The sequence below is a fragment of the Tamandua tetradactyla genome, chromosome 8 (genome assembly GCF_023851605.1).
Source record: "Tamandua tetradactyla isolate mTamTet1 chromosome 8, mTamTet1.pri, whole genome shotgun sequence".
NCBI classification, from domain to species: Eukaryota; Metazoa; Chordata; class Mammalia; order Pilosa; family Myrmecophagidae; genus Tamandua; species Tamandua tetradactyla.
Window position 1 is genome coordinate 96,212,188 of NC_135334.1, and position 16,301 is coordinate 96,228,488.

Consider the following 16,301-nt stretch of genomic DNA (forward strand, 5'->3'; position numbering starts at 1 on the left):
CATCATAGTGAACTGACTCTGGGTTCTTTCTTCAAGATGGGAGATGGTAGACTGAGCTGGACTCTTCCAGTCTGTATTTGATTTGGTCTCATCCTGTATTGGATGCTGATTACTAGAAGTAATAGTCCCATATTTGGTGGTAATATCAATGGCCCCCTAGACCCTATTTATAAGGATACCAACCAATGGATAAAAATCACAAGGTCCTGAAGTCTATCTATGCTGCCCAGCAGTTTCCACTGGTGTAAAAGGGTCTTAAATTGTCAAGATTCCCCCTTTCTGGACCATTGTCTTCACCATTGTGTTTTTCTGGATCATCTTCAAATTCAACTCAAAAGCCTTAGATATCTCCATAAGTTACCTATGCTTCCCAACATCTGTTCTGCTCTGCTTGTGGAGATTCCTGCTAGTTTTGCATGGTGTTGAACTCATTCCCACCCCCACCCCCACCTACTAGGAAAAGCAAGAGAAGGCCAGAGGAAAAGGAAATATTTAAGAAAGAGTCTTCTTTACCAATGCTACAGACACAAAATATAAACTCTCGTGTACCTCAGGTATGCTGGTTTGAATCTATTAGGCATCCCAGAAAAAACTGTGTTCTTTTAATTCATTCTTGTGGAGACAGACCTGTCGTGGGCGGGACCTTTTGATTAAGTTGTTTCTAAGGAGAATGTGACCCACCCAACTCAAGGTAGGTCTTAATCCTTTGCTGAGTCCTTTAAGAGAGCTCATGGAGAGAGAGAGAGCTTAGATAGAAATGCCCTGGGAGAAACAAGCTAGGACCTACAGAAGCCCAGAGATATTTTGGAGAGAAGGACTAGCAGATGTTGCCATGTACCTTCCCACGTGACAGAGGAACCCCAGATGCCATCAGCCTTTCTTCAGTGAAGGGGTCCTCTTGTGGACACCTTAATTTGGGTATTCCCATGGCCTTAGAATTGTCACTTAATAAATCCCCATTGTTAAGCACCAACCCAATTCTGGCATATTGCATTTTGGCAGCTTTAGCATACCAAAACACCAGGTTTTAGGGTTTTCCTATTTCCAAAAATAAAATATATTTAAGACCTGGCCCTCTCTTACAAGGCTAATATTTCCCAATTTGGGGTTTGAGGACTTTGAGCAGGTGGATAAACACAAACAACTTACCTCTTGAAGGAGATTACTAAGTATACAACCAGGAAAGCAGGCCTACCAAAAGAATGATAAGACAAGGAAGTAGAGGAAAGTGAAAATGATATTTCCCAGGAAAGCACCAATGTCATTATGGAAAAATTAGAAATCAGAAAGTTTCAGTTTAGTGTGAATTTAACTTAACTTATTTTGCATTACCAGGATGGGGTGGGGGGAGCAGGGCATCATGATACTTCCCATCACTATATCCTCTAAAGATCTTACTTCGGCCCTGGTTCCACCCTAAGAGCTGAGAGAGAGAAATGCCAGGACTTTAGGAAGGAGAATTAGCCAAATATTAGTAACTCAGACTTTTGATTAACCGATTTCATTTTTCTGAGCCTTACTCCTCAAGGAAAGACAGAAACATGGGTGTAGATTTAGCACTTCCTAATGAAAGCAGTCTGTTTCCTGGATATTCTCACAAATTAAGGTGTTTAACTAATTAAAACTAGTTTAAAAAACAGTGCTAATTTTTTTCTTTGAAAACTTTTCCTTATACACACATCTCACATAAATTTATGAGTATCTCAACCATTTTTTTAAAGTACAGTTTTTCTCCCTTCCTTTTTTGGTTTGGCTTAGCTCTTCCTTCTTCTCTCTTTTCAACTCCATTCACATCAATGTCCACAGGGCCCACCAGTAATCCTAGCTGCTACCCAGTGTGTATTCATCTACATTTTTCTGGAAAACACACAGATGCACATACAGGGGATTAGTTATATTTTTGTTATAGAAATGAGATCACAGTATACATATTTCAATGAATCTGGCATTTCTCAATACCTCATGAAACCTCTCCAAGTCAACTGTATGGCCCTAGTTCATTATTTTTAACAGCTAGAAACCATTCCATGCTGTAGATATACTATTAGCCTATGATGGATTTTCCTTTTCCTTAGGCTTCCACTTTATAAAAAATTACAGTAGCATGTTTGCACTGTGGTTTTATTTCTTTGGGTTTTATTTCTATTTATTTCTATAAATTCCTAAGAGTGTGATTGCTGTATCAAAGCAGAATATAGTATTTTGTATTAGATGCTGCTAGACTGTTTCTAATTTGCTAAGTGACCTTGAGCACTCACTTTTCCACCCTCTGCTTTCTCATTGGTAAAGCAGAGACGTGGGACCACAGATGACCTTGAACAAGCCTTTCAACGTGTTCTAAAATGTTCTGCCTCCATGCTGGAACCCACTGCCCTGTATGTTGCTGCAGTGACGTGAGAATCATCACTACTGCTGACTCAGGAGCATGCGTCCTGACTGTCTGAGTCTCAAGATTTTGGACAAACTTTGAACACAGACTAGTCACTTAGCTGAACTGCACTGATTTCCAATTATGGGCTCTTCTGAAACATTACGGTGAGGAAAGCTTGCCTGATTAGTTCATGTCTCCCTCACACTCAGGAAAACCAAAGAGTGTGGCTGATTGCAAAGTGCCAGGCTTCTGCAGTTCATGGTGAAATTTACCTAGATCTAAACAAAAGGTACCTCAGAACACGTTGATAGCTGCCTCTGTGTTTGAGCACTTTCTACTAATTTTCTTTTAATGAAGGTAAATTTTTTATCATTGGGTGACCAAACCACTGAAGAAGGAGTGGGAAATGTTGCATAAGGAGTATCTACTTTGTAAGGCTTTTCTATTCTGGGCATGTCTATCTACATTAAGCTTTTTAGGATGAGGAAGAGAACAGTTTTAGTTGTTAAATCTTCAAACAAATGATTCCTCCAGATCGAATAATAACAGCAATCGTTTATTGAACGTATACCAGGTAGCACTTCACTACATGGTCTCATTTAATCCTCTAACAACCCTGAGATAAGTTAATATTCTTCGTACCATTATTTCACAGATTGAGAATTTCCTCCAAGGTCACACAGTTAAAAGGTGATGCAGTATTTCTGCAGAACCCACCCTCTTAGCACCAAATAACACCTCAATGGAACCAGGCAGTAGAAGGCAAATGGGACAAGAATACTGCAGGGTTTCTTGTCAGTAGGCAGTATGACCTGAACCCACAGAGTCCTCGCATGCATCATCTATAGAAGTTTCAGGAGTTTATGCGCCCATGGCAAATTCCCCTGAACTCAGACATAGGCCCTCGCACTTCATCCTTTGCGGTGGGGTGGGCACCTGTCAACATGGACCAGGACTCAGAGCCTGGCTCTGCCCGCTGACTTTGGGCCATTTCTGAGCCCTTCTGTCAAATGGGGCTGGCGGTTCGTTTTCTGGGGCAGCCTGTGAAGACCAGAGGAAGCTGACACCCCAAGAGCCCAGCTAACACCAGAGCAGACTCCGGGAGAACTACATTTCCTTTCCCTCCCAGCTCCTTCCCCAGCGCGACAGGAGGCAGCGACTCCGATGCGCACGGTCGCCTTCCGAGCTCTCTCCTACCTGGATTCCAGCTCGCCTGTCTCGGCACAGACACCGGCGTGAGGGCTGCCACAGACAGCCTCTTTTCCACTACGCTCCCCACTCCACTGCCGGGTGGACACGGGTCTTCAAAAATACTATTTATTTGCTTATCTGCAAGAGGGAGCCACGGGGCGAGGGGAGGGGCAGAGTGATCGGGGACAAAATCAATTACTATTTTTCATCTTTGACAAAGTAATTAAGGCCGTAGTCACTGGCTAATTCCGACCGAATGGCGGCTGCGGTGATGGATGCGGATTTACTGCCTCCTTGGCGGCGGCGCGCGGGCCCGATTATCACTCCAAACAGACCGGCGCGAAGGGCGGCGGCAGGGGCCTGGGTGGGGAGGAGGTGCGCCTTCTTTTCTTTTTTTTTTTTCCCCTCGGATTTTGTTTTGTCTGCTTTCAATGCTGCGGCTCCAGCCTCGGCGCCGCAGGGGCGCAGACACGCTCGCGTACGCACGGCGAACTGCCTCGGGCTCTGGCTGGGTCTCCTGCCCTCTCACTCTTTCCCGCCCTCGCCTCTTAACTCTCGTGCCCCGCCGGTGCTTCCCACCCCCACCCCCGCACCCCATGTCACCCCTACAGAAGCCCCGGAACGACCCAGCTAGGCCTTGCGTTCCAGACCCTCCCTGCACTCCGCAGGCAGCCCCTCTTTGTAGAATCCTGTTGGCATCTTTCTAGAATCAGAGGTGGGAGGAGGTGGGGAGCCGGAGGAGCGCCTCTTTCCCGCCGCCCCCGGTAGCCCTGCCCGCGCGTCACCCGCTCTGGCCCGGCCTGACGTGCAGCGGGAACCCAAGTGCGCACTTGGCCCGGGAGGGCCCGCGGGGCGATATGTCAGGCCTGACGGCCAAGCGCGGACGCGGGGCGTCACTCGTGCCCAGGGCCGCAGCGGGGGTGGCGAGAAGGGCCACAGCACCCCGCCTCGGCTGCGCCATCCTTCCCCCTCCCGCCTCGGCCAGGACGGTCGGGCGTCTGGGATTGACTGCGCGCCTGGGCGCTCTGCGGAGGCGGCTCAAATACAAATTTGTGAAACTGGCCCGAGCCTTTGGAAGTGGTGACTACTCCTCGGGGAGGCCTATCCTGGCCCGAGCCTTTGGAAGTGGTGACATCCTGGGCTGGGCGTTCACCTCGGGGTCGGCCGCTGAAGCAAGCTGGAGGCCGCCAGTCCCTCCCCTCTATGGCCCTCGTACCCCGGACTGCTCCTTCCTGGAAAGGGCCTTTGTTTCGGAAGGAGCGCCCGGCAGTGCCCCCGCCTCGGCTTTTCCTCGTGGTTCCCAGAGTCTCGGGGCACCTTCTCCCTTTCTCCGATGGGCCGGAGCACGCACCCCTGCGGGATTCGCGGCCCCGCCGAAACCGACCAGGGAGAGGGCCCGGTGGGAGGCCGAGGGGAGGAGGGTAATGGCGCAGACTCTCCCGGATTCGAAATCGGCTGAGTCCGTTTCCGCAGCTTTTAAAATTTAGTTTCTCAAAGTTTGTTGTCAAGGGTAAATGGGATCATTCACGGAAAGCATTTGCACATCGGTTCGATATTGATGAACCATTCAGTAGATGTTAGTTCAAAACTACAATAAAGAGTGGTCTGAAACCCGCAAGGCTCTCGGGAAAGGCCTCCGCGGGGAACCTATCTTTCCCTCAGGTTAGCGCAGACTGCGGGCCCCAGCCGGCTGCAATCGGAGAGGCCAGGCGGGCCAGCCAGCGAAGCAGAGGCATCCTTGCGCGCTCGGGCAGATCGGGAGGAGGCGGGAGGGGCCGCCGCAGTGCCTCGGGCGCCTGCCGCAATCTGCCGCCGCAGCCTCCGCCGGCGGCCTCCCCTGCATTGTGGGCCCGCCGCGTGCCAACGGCCAGCCGAGTGCGACCGCGCCGACCCCAAGGCAGTGGGCCAGGCTGCAGGCAGCGGGGAAGGGACAGCGTGCTCATCGTAGCTCCCCATCCCCGAGGTCAGGGGTTCCCCAAGCCAGGGGAAGGAAAGAGGGGGGAGTATTCTGATCGAATCCTGCTCGCAGTCTCAAAACTACCTTCTCTGTAGAGGTTTCCCCTCTCTTATGATTATAGCCATTGCTTTATACCACCAAGAAAGAAAGTCTATCTTTTCCTTCCCATAGCCACCTACCCAACTCCCCAGAATACCGTAGAGTGAGAGGCTTGCGGGTTCGCCAGTCCCGCCCCTGATCTCTGGGCCTCGTAATTTGGAGGGTCTCTAGGACCCTGCGCTTCCAAATTAGGCCTGAATCGGGTGGATTTTTATTGAATTGGTAATGAAGAAAGAATGGGTCTCCTTTGACATTGAAAGTGACCTGAGAACCTGGTCAGTGTTGGAAATAATTTCCTTTTATTTTTCCAAATCATTTCCAGAAGTGCTTAAAAATAATGAAAATACTCATAATTTTACTCGGGATTTTCTCTTGATTATGTTAACAAAGATCAAATAGGAAAGCAGGTACCATATTTAAAAATTAAAGCTAAAATCTACGATCCTCCCAGGGCCGGTTTTTCTGGGAGAAGGGGTGAGGGAAGGGCTGTACACCATACGGTGGGTGTGGGGGGGGGGGCGGGGGGGGAGTACACCCTTGAAAATGCAGTACTGCCCGCACCAGTCATCGCAGAGCCGCGGCGGTGTATGCAAACCTTCGATTGCTTTCGGGGTAATATTCCAGAATCCGCTGCCGGCAGATTTGGGGATGCAGCAACGGGATCTAGGGGAAGAGAAAGACAAGACTGATTTAAGCCCCCCGCGTCCACCTCCACAACACAATCCGCTCTGTTGACGGCTGCGCCTCGCCTTGGGTGCATTGGGACGTGTCCCTCCCATGTTCCCCTTAATTAGGAGGAGGCAAACTTCTGTCATCCCCTCCCGCCAGCATCGGTTTAGTAATCAAACCCACATGAGTCACGCTGAACTCGCAGCCCCCTCCCTCCCGAGTGACAACTGGCCTCCGCATTCTCGGGTGTTGTCCCTTTAAAACTCGATTCCAAGGGGGTAATGATTTATCAAACTTGTATTATCAAGAAAATGTCAAACGAAGGGCACCTTGCTTTGCACTGACGCAAACCCGGCCTTTCCCAGGGAGATATAGAAAGCGTCTCCTGCCGGAACCAAACCCAGTCTTGTCAACAGCTGGTTTCACTCCTTGCTGGTTCAATCTGTTGCCTGTGTCAGACATGGTGAGTGTTTGCTTTTGTTCTTCTGGGAGAGTGGGATCGAGAGGGTGGGAGAGGTAGATTCATTTTGTATACATTTTTGAAACGTTCTGTGCATTTTAGAAGACGGGGGAGAGGACAGTTCACGAAGCTGTAGGTATTTGTACTTGTGCGCGTCACCTGAGCTCGCAAGGAGTTTGGTGAGGCTCTAGCTGGGGTTGGTGGTGTCTCCCAACACTGGATGGTCCGGGCACTGTCCTCGGTGCTGAAAAGCCAGATGCCAGTACAGAGGTGAGTCGCTCTAGGCCCTAGAGACTATTGAAACAGGAACGCTGACAGAAGGCAGGTACCACTTAAATTTGGTGCAAACTACGGAATTTCGGTCAATACATTTGTGAAAGGGAGTGAGCGGTTAGATAAGAGGCAAGTGATTAAGTAGAAAGTACTATGATCATTCTCACTGTTTAATTATTACTAGTGGTAAGCCCTGAAAGAGAATGCAAGGGGAGAACAGAAGCCAGAACCACTGCTGGCAGTTCATTCGCAACTCAACTGGAAGAAAACAAATGAAAATTACTCAAAGGTTTGGTCCCCAGACAAACGTAGGGTGTGAAGGGTATTAGACTCCTGGGAATAGTTATGTCTGCAAAAACTTTAGGTGTTCTTTTACATCTCCGGGAACCTGGAAATGAATGTAGATTCTTTTAGATAGCACACCTGCCTTTCCAATCTGTTTTTTATCATTGATAAAAATAACATCAATAACATTATGTTATTGTGGTGATTTTTATTTTGGTAGTGATCCTTGTCTCTATCTTTGCTACCTGGTGGGTGGGGTTGGGTTTGGAGCGCTCCTGTTCGCACAAACGACTTGGCCTCAAGCGTTTGCAGGTGCCAGGGTATCAGCTTTGTGGCCGCAGCTTGTCTATTGCTTATAACAGAAAAAAAAAAAAAAAAAAAAGGCAATGTGCATTGTTGAATGACAAAGGAAATGGGGCGGAAAATTAAAGAATCTTTCTACAGTGGTGATGGGGACACGGGCACTCTACAGCCGTGATGTGAAATCCAAAGAGGACGGCGGAGCTCATGGCTGTAGGGCTATTTCCACCCTTCTACCCTCCCCTTCAAAAAAACATTTCTGCCTCTTTTCATAGTTCACCCTCCATCAAGGGAGGGAATATTAGCTTCTTTATGTCATCTGCTTATTGATGAGACGGGCAAATTGAGAAATACCGATTGCAGTCTTTCATTGTCAAAGGGGAAAAAAAAAAAAATCCAGATTCCTATTTGCTTCCCCTCAGATACTGTGTCTGGACCTGCGAGGCGAACGACTCCAAATGTAGATACAGGTTTTTAAAAACTACCGAGACTTTATTTTTTTTTGCACAAACTTGATGTTATGTTTGCAGGACTGCGGTGCTCCCAAGGAAATGAATAAACAACCAGCCAACAACCTGGAGGCGGCGGCGGCGGGTCACCCCGATGGCCGGTGCGCGCTCTGGACGAGCCCGGAGCGGGAGCTTCCAGCTGGCGCAGATGTACCACCGTCCCGGGTACCCAGGTCTGCTTCCACCGGCGCCCAAACTTTCCAGCTCCCCGACGCGCAAGCCTGCGAGGCGGAGCGGCCAGGAATGGGGGCTTGCAAACTCAGTAGCCCGCGAATGCCGGCAGCCTCGGCGGCTCTGCGGGACTTGAGCGAGGCGCACGGCGCGCAGGCAGCAACTTCGGCTGGGGACGCGGCAAACCGCAACGCGCTGCACTGTAAGATTTCGGCTCTACGTGGCCCGGAGGGGGATACTAACGTGAGTGTGGGCAAGGGCACCCTGGAACGGAACAATACTCCGGCGGTGGGCTGGGTGAACATGAGCCAGAGCACCGTGGTGCTGGGCACGGATGGGATCACGTCTGTGCTCCCGGGCAGCATGGCCACCGCTGCCACCCAGGTAAGCAGGATGCTCTCGGTCGGGGCGACTCCTGCTCCCCAGCCGCGCGCGAGGGAAGCCGGGCCGCGGCGGGTGCACGTGTGCTGATGGGGAGACGGGTTGGCAGTGCCAGGCGGTGGATGCTTTTGGGGCTTCGGAAGCTCGCACTGCGCTGGGGTGGCCAGTTCAGGGCTGAGCCGAGGGCGCGAAGGCCTCTGTGACCCTGCCAGAGGGATCGCGATCTCACGAGCTGCCGGCTAGTTCGCCCCAGGAATTGGGGTGCAGACCCATCAAGCAGTTGAAGTACATAGATTTCCCCCATTTATGAATGCACCACTCCCTTTCTTGGTAATAATTGGGTCTTTAATTTTCTAATTAATTAATTTTAAAAAAGAAAATAAAGAGAAAACCGTAGTAGAAATAGTAGTTTACAGTCCTGTAGGACTTTGCATTGCCAGATGCCAGGTTTATCACATGAGAACTCATTTGGTGGAAGGGGTTTGAGCAAGAGGCTAGTGAAGCCGAAACCTCAGGCTCCATCATTTGCCCAGGCCCTTCCAAAGCCCTGGAACTTAATTTTGTCATACTTTTTATTTGGTTTCATTTGATTTTCTTTTAAAGAGGACCTCTCTCAGTTGTATAAGATTCGGGTTCTAAACACCTGGATCCACCTCTCCATTCCATCCTTTACTGCTTAACCAGAGGCACACACACACAAGACCCCATAAAGCAAATCTTTCCTGGGTTAGAGATAAAGAAGCCCTGCCTGGGGTCACTAGGTATTGCTGGTGGCCTCCTTTCCCATATAGGCCTCTGACTTCTTCCATTTCTTTCCAATCTTCCCCCCTCCTTCTCAAATCTCCTCTCTCCTCTGTCCTTGTTTCACCCACTTCAGCTCTTCCCTTCCCATTGCTTGCCTTTCTGTCATTTCCTCTCCCGGGCTCAGGGGCTAGCATGCGTCCAGAACATCTGCCCTTGTAGGATGTAGGGTTTATATCACCCTTTTGTCCTGAGTCATTCCAGTGTTTGCAAACACACACACACACACACACACATTTGTACACCTTCACACTTATCCACAGGCCCCAATAGCAGGAGCTCAGCTGTTAGACCAGCTAGAAATGAAGACAAATCTAAGTTTTTCCATTTGCCCTTGTTTTTGAGGTACACTTCTGGGACATCTGTCTACGTGTGTGTTAACTGCCTCTGAGAGCATATACCCAATAGTGTGAGCACAGGTAGATGTAGAAAATAAGTGCCTTGCTTAGCCTCCGCACTGCGGCAAAAGGAGCTGGAACGCCCACCCTTCCCAGCCTGGAAGGATTGGAGATCGGGTGTAGTAGGTGTGTGTGTAGGGGGGGAGAGGTGTAGGGAAGATGTTAAAAATAAGAGGCTACCTCTGACCTCTGGGTTACTGAAAGCAGAGATCAAGGCCTGCAGGTGCCTATTTTCAGCCCCGCCCAGCTTTCTGGTTCTCACCTTTCTGTGACACACCTCTGTTCTCTTTCTCCCTTCCCAAGGCTTCCTCCCCTCCTTACATCTGCCTCTGTATTCTCCTTGGCCTGGAAAACAGTGTGGGACATACCATGCTGCTGGCATAGGTTGAGGGTGGTGAGGAGGTGGAGGCTGTGAAGTGGTCTCAGTCCCTGGAGGCTTTGTGGAGTATTCAGGTGTCCTGAACAACTTGAGAATTTGTCGGAGGTGGCCTCGCCCCCACCTCCTGCTTAGGGTGAGACATTCCAGAATCCAGTACTTCCCCAACAAAGCACCCTAGAGTGTGCTTGGAGAAGTGAGTCTCAAAGATTCATTGACTGCTGGACTGGAAGGAGCCCCAGGGGACAATTATTTTAAGCCCCTCATTTTAAAGATGAAGACTCAGAGCAAATGGTTTGCCTGGGGTTACCCAGCGGGTTAGTTATAGACTTTAGACCAGAATCTTAGGTTTTAGATATCCTGTCGCTTACCATATCAAACTTTTGCATCCCCCTTCTTGTTTCACCCCTAAACCTCCTTCCTGCTCTTCTGCATTTCCCCAGTACTGAAAGGTACCCCCCAAAATTAGTTGATCAGGCAGGTTCTTCCTGTAAGGCTTTGTATGGGAAACTGAGGCAGGAGCTCTGACTGGCTTCAGGCATTGCAGCTCTCTTTCTGGTCTTGGCACAGGCTACAGAGGAAGAAAGTCTTGAGGAAGGGGTGTGGTGAGGGTTATTTGCGGGGAGGGGTTGGTTAGGGACCTGCTTGCTGGGGACTCTAGGCATGATATTGGGGGGCTGCTTGCCAAATGAACTCTAGGTGAGGGGTTGGGGATGGAGGGACCTGCTTGCAATCAACTTACACGTTCAGGGTCTGGGAAGAGCTGCTTGCTGGTGTACCTTGACTGCAGGACTCGGGAAAGAGGGGTTCAGGGATTTTTAAAGATGAATCCTCAAATCGGAATCGGGGGCCTGCCTGCTGAAAGACCCTCAGTGCAGGGTTAAGGGGTGTGAGGGCCCTGCTTGTAGATGCATCCTCTGTTCAGAATTGGGGTTCTGCTTGCCAATGCATCCTCGGTTGAAAAGTGGGGGCCTGCTTGCGGGAAGGACCCTCAGCAGGGGGGAGGGGACGGAATGGGGCCTGCCTGCGGTCGCCCCGGGGCTGTTGTCCGACAATGTGCTTTTCCGCCCCCAGGAGGACGAGCAAGGGGATGAGAATAAGGCCCGAGGGAACTGGTCCAGCAAACTGGACTTCATCCTGTCCATGGTGGGGTACGCAGTGGGGCTGGGCAATGTCTGGAGGTTTCCCTACCTGGCCTTCCAGAACGGGGGAGGTACGGCTTTTCCGCTCTTTCCGCCTGCGGCGCGGCGGGGCGGGCGCTTGCGGGCTGGGAGGGACCCGGAGCCCCGGGGCGGGGCGGGGCGGGAGGCTCAGCGCCGCCTCCTCACACTCCATCCTCCCTCCCGGGCAGGCATCAGTGCCAAACCAGTGTGCAGGGACGGCTGTAACCTAGGGGCACTAGATCCCGGAGGCTTCTACCTGGAGGTGGGGCTCAGGGAAGGGATGGGGTTCCCCGGTCCCCCCCCCACCCCCACCCCCGGTCCAGTTTGCAGGGCTGGGTCCTGAACCAAGCGCACACGGACGCGGGGAAGTTGGGACGAGTATTCAGGAAGCGGCCGTTCTCCCCGCACCTAAAGGACTTTAGAACCAGTAGCTGTGCAGTCCTGGAGCCCCGTACTAAGGACACTTTAAGAGCATAACCTGGAAATCCGAGTCTCCATAGGAAACTTTGCGAACAGCGCTCGGGTAGAGCGGGACGCGGGGTGCAGGCAAGCCAGGAGGTGCGATCTGGGAAGGGCGCTGGGGGCGGGCCCTCTGAGGTCTCTGGCGTGAATAGAAACCTCTCAGAAGCACCCACAGACACATTTTCTTGGGCATAAAAGCAGGGCATATTTTGATTTTTGCAAAATCGTTTAGCAGAAACGATTTTCGTTTCGTTTGTCCTGAGTGGAAGTAGTTGCTTTTGAAGGAAAACTGTTTCAGAGTCGGGGAGGGATCTAATTAGGAATGCACCAACCGCCCAGCCGCTAGGATCCATTGTGCATCTTCTCTACCCGCCGAGGAGGGACCAGGCATCCTCAGGGTCTCCGTGGCTGCCCTCCACCCCCCGACGTTGAGGCGCAGCTCACCCCTACCCCCCGCCCCCCGAGGGCTAAGCACTCAAGGAATAGGAATTTGCACCCAGGGCTCCCTCCCACAGCTGGTCAATTGGACCTTGGCCCCATGAGCCATGGGGTCAAGCAGCTTAAAGTGCCATTTTGTTTTAGTATGTTTTCTTCTTCTCTTGGTTCCTCTCCAGGAGCAATTTGGTATACAGGGACTGGCAGGTGCTGCGCAGGCGAACCTTACCCGACCACAAAACGGAAAATGAGTTCCTTTTATCCAAACCCTTAAATTAGGACACCTTGACAAGTGCTTATAGGGACCGCCGAGCAGAGCGTTTGCATTCAGGACTGTCCTGGAATCAGAGGAACACGTGCTGGCCCGGGGAATCTAGGCTCCCCAGCGTCAGTTTCCGCCTGGTTTTCGGCGGGGAGTCCCCAGAGGAGGGAGGGTACGGGGAGTGGGCCAGAGGTGCCCTGAGAAGGCTCCCAGAGACCGCACGGAGAGGACCTCCCCACCCCGGATCCCAGGAGTGGTGGGTTCCTGGGGTCGGGATGGGAAAGGAGCTCCAGCCAAGGGCGTTTGGCCGGAGAAGGTGCCCCCTATTCGCTCACCAGGGATCTGCCAAGGGCGGAGCAGAGCGCGCCTGCCAGCGGGGCCTGCGTCGAGGACCCAGCCAGGCGCGGGGCGGAGGGAAGGCATCCTTTTTCGCACTGCAGCTCCGCAGCCTTCAGCGCGAGGTGGAGAGCTGGCCTCCCCCTTTGAGGAACCTAAGAGAAGGGTTGCACAATCCACGTCTTTTAAAAACCATCAGGAGGGGCTAAAGTAGGGTCCCCTAGTTTTACTCCCCTTCCGGCACTGGGGCTGCTGCTGGGCCTTGGCGGTTTGGTGAGCTCTGAGCAGGCAAGGCTCCTCCCCAGGCTGGAAGTTGAAAGAAGGGTGAGCAGAAAGGGCGCGAAAGAGAAAGACCAGTTTCCTCTGCCAAGCAAGTACAGTGCTCTGGGCTGTTGCATCTCTAGTCCCCCAATAGACTCTGACCCGTGAAGAGTGCTTCCTGGTTTCAAAGATGGTGGCTGTTCCCCAACCCCTTCTGGAACAATCCCGTGGAAGGCTAGAAGGGAGAGAACTCTAGAAAACCCTCAGCAAGGCTGTGGAGGCCTGTCAGAGAGTACCGCCCTAGGCTGGGTGCTCTGGGGGACATAGAAATGAGAGATGAACAAAGGTGACTTCGGGAGGAGTTCACAGACTAGAGGAGACACCCAAATAAATATTGTTAAGCAATCAGTCCCTGGGGAAAGGTGCCAGTAAGTACTGTGGGAAGAAAGAGAGGGGGACTTCCTGGAAGAAGAAGCATGGGCGGAACTTCACAAAAAGTGGTGGTGGCGCTGGTGGTGACGGTGGGAGAGCTGGGAGGCAGAGAGGCATTGTCTGCAGGGCAGAAGATGTGCGGGCAACAGTCCAGCATAGCAGATTTGAGGTCCTTGCGAGGCCAAGGGGGATTCCACCAAATATGACTCTGGTAGTACGTCAAAGGCATGAATTTCTTGAACTCTGAAAGGGGATAATTTTGGGGATTCAAAGGACTATAATAAGAAAAAGAAAATAAATGAAATAACGCACCACCACAGAACTCCTAAGCAGCTGTGGGGAACTGAGGCAGGGAGCGTGTTTGCATGGGTACCCTTACATGTTTATAAAGGAGGACTTCTAAATGTCTGGAGGGGGGAGGGGGGTGCCAGAACCTTAAAAGCATCCTCAGAAAAGGAGCTAAGTTGTCCCTTTTAGTGTACTGAAAAGAAGCCCAGCCTCTGCCCTAGGGGATTGTGTTCCAGGGTTAAGGTGGCCAGAACCCTGCCTTCCCCTCCCAGGGCTCTCACTTCCACTCTCTCTTCCCAAGGTGCTTTCCTCATCCCCTACCTGATGATGCTGGCTCTGGCTGGGCTGCCCATCTTCTTCCTAGAGGTGTCGCTGGGCCAGTTTGCCAGCCAGGGGCCGGTGTCTGTGTGGAAGGCCATCCCAGCTCTGCAAGGTGAGCCTGCCCTGCCCCCAGCCTCTTCCAGCCCTCACTCTGCCCTCTCTGGCACCATGTGGGTCAGCCCCAGGGAGGGAGCCCTGCTTTGCTGATCATTGGAATGCATAATTTCTTTCTTTCATTTGAGCAACTCTACCTTTGGGGCCCCCTGAAGAATGACCCAGGGTCACCCCTTGTGCCATGCAGTTCTTGGCTGACTGTTTCAATGTCCCCAGTAGAAATAGAGTCCACTCCACTGTTAGTGCATCCATTTGTAAGTCAAGGCGTGCCCATTTGTAAGAATTCTGTAGGGTTCAGGATGGAATGAGCCCCTGGAATTTTTGTTTTCTCAGGTTGTGGCATCGCAATGCTGATCATCTCTGTCCTGATAGCCATATACTACAATGTGATTATTTGCTACACACTTTTCTACCTGTTTGCCTCCTTTGTGTCTGTGCTGCCCTGGGGCTCCTGCAACAACCCTTGGAATACACCAGAATGCAAAGACAAAACCAAACTTTTATTAGGTAAGTTTGAATATACCTTCTCTAGGTGTGTTTGGTTCTGAATTATTCATTTGGCAAACATTAATAGAGCTCCTATTATGCATGCCAGGCCCTCTATAGGTGGTGGTGTGGGGGGGGAGCGGGGCCCAGAGATGAAAGCAAACCACCAGACGTACTTAGTTCTGATATTTAAGGAGCTCATGACCTAGAACAGGAATTATCAACTTTAGTTTACCCAGGAATATGTTGTCAAAAATACAGATTCACAGGGCCCCAGATAGTCTAAGTTCTAGGCACAGCCTGGGTATTTGCATTTTAACAAAGCCCTCTCGGATCTTCTGTTGTGTGTTTCTCAGACTAGGAGCCTCACCTAGCTGCTTAGAGATAGGGAAGCCCTACCCCTACCTTTCTGAGTGATAATTTGCATTTTTGGCACCATAGATGAAAAAATCTTATATGCATGGTACAACTTGAAAAGCTGTACTCTGTGTCCCAGAGTCTAGGAGACAAGCGCACAGTGACCTTGGCCTACGCTTCATAAAATATTGCTCAGTGCAGGGGATAAATGCCAGAGCTAACACTTCAGCTGAAGACCTGATGGAAATGTGCATCATGTGGTACCTAGAAAACGACAAGTCAACTCTCCCTGAGAAGTCAGAAAGCATTCCTGGAAGAATGTCCCAGAATTTAAGTTGATCAGAACTTGAGGACGTAGGAGGAAGGGTCAGGGACAGCGTTACCTGGGTGAATGAGAGGAGGACTAGGGCAGATGTGTTGCAAAGGCTTTCTGGTCTACAAGACACCTCTGCCACTGACTGTACGTGTCTGAGGCAAGGGACTCCTCTCAGGACCTTGGTTTTCCTCATCTGAAAAATGGGAATATAGTAATATTCTTTGTCCTACCTACCACATGGTGTTGCTGTAAGGAGAAAATGAACTGAGGGATATTTTAGCAGGTGGAAAAGTTTAAAGCTTTACAAATAGAAAATGCTTGTATTTGTCATCTTTGAAGGTTCTGGGCATTTTTATGGGAACTATAAGCAAACAGTTACTTCTTTCCCAGGCAGATCTCTTATTACTTTATGCTGGGTCTGTGCTCAGGTTAGCATCCTGTGATCTCTATATGCTTGGTTCTTAGTGATGACCCCTAAAGCCTTTCTTTCCCTTGCAGTCTTCAAGTTGCAGAGCTAGGGCATTATTGGACCCTTTGAGTGTGTTGAGAGGGAAAGATGAATTCTTCCCTCCTACCCCCATCACCCCAGAGAGATGCACAAACCTAAAGAATTCATAGTGGAGCACTTTTTCATGCACATGCACCTACCTACACACCATGCCCAGCTTCTACCCAGAATGCCTTGGAATAAGACTGAAGGAGAGCTGAAACTAGAGACTTTCATCCATTAAATTTAAAACGCTGGAGAGCTCAGGAATGGGGAGGCAGGAATCTGTGGGGGCTCCCAGGTGTGTGGCTAACTAGTGGTGTGACCATGAATAACCTTT

At 50.8% G+C, this 16,301-nt stretch overlaps 1 protein-coding gene across 1 annotated transcript in view; it reads left to right on the top strand.

The window, feature by feature from the left end:
• The first annotated feature begins 8,156 nt into the window (after window positions 1-8,156).
• SLC6A5 (solute carrier family 6 member 5) overlaps window positions 8,157-16,301 on the top strand; it is a 49,181-nt gene continuing 41,036 nt past the window's right edge. Inside the window, exons 1-4 of the mRNA XM_077114224.1 lie at window positions 8,157-8,669; window positions 11,316-11,454; window positions 14,182-14,313; window positions 14,649-14,822. Coding sequence (XP_076970339.1) covers window positions 8,157-8,669; window positions 11,316-11,454; window positions 14,182-14,313; window positions 14,649-14,822 — 958 coding nt within the window. The remainder of the gene's footprint in view (window positions 8,670-11,315; window positions 11,455-14,181; window positions 14,314-14,648; window positions 14,823-16,301) is intronic.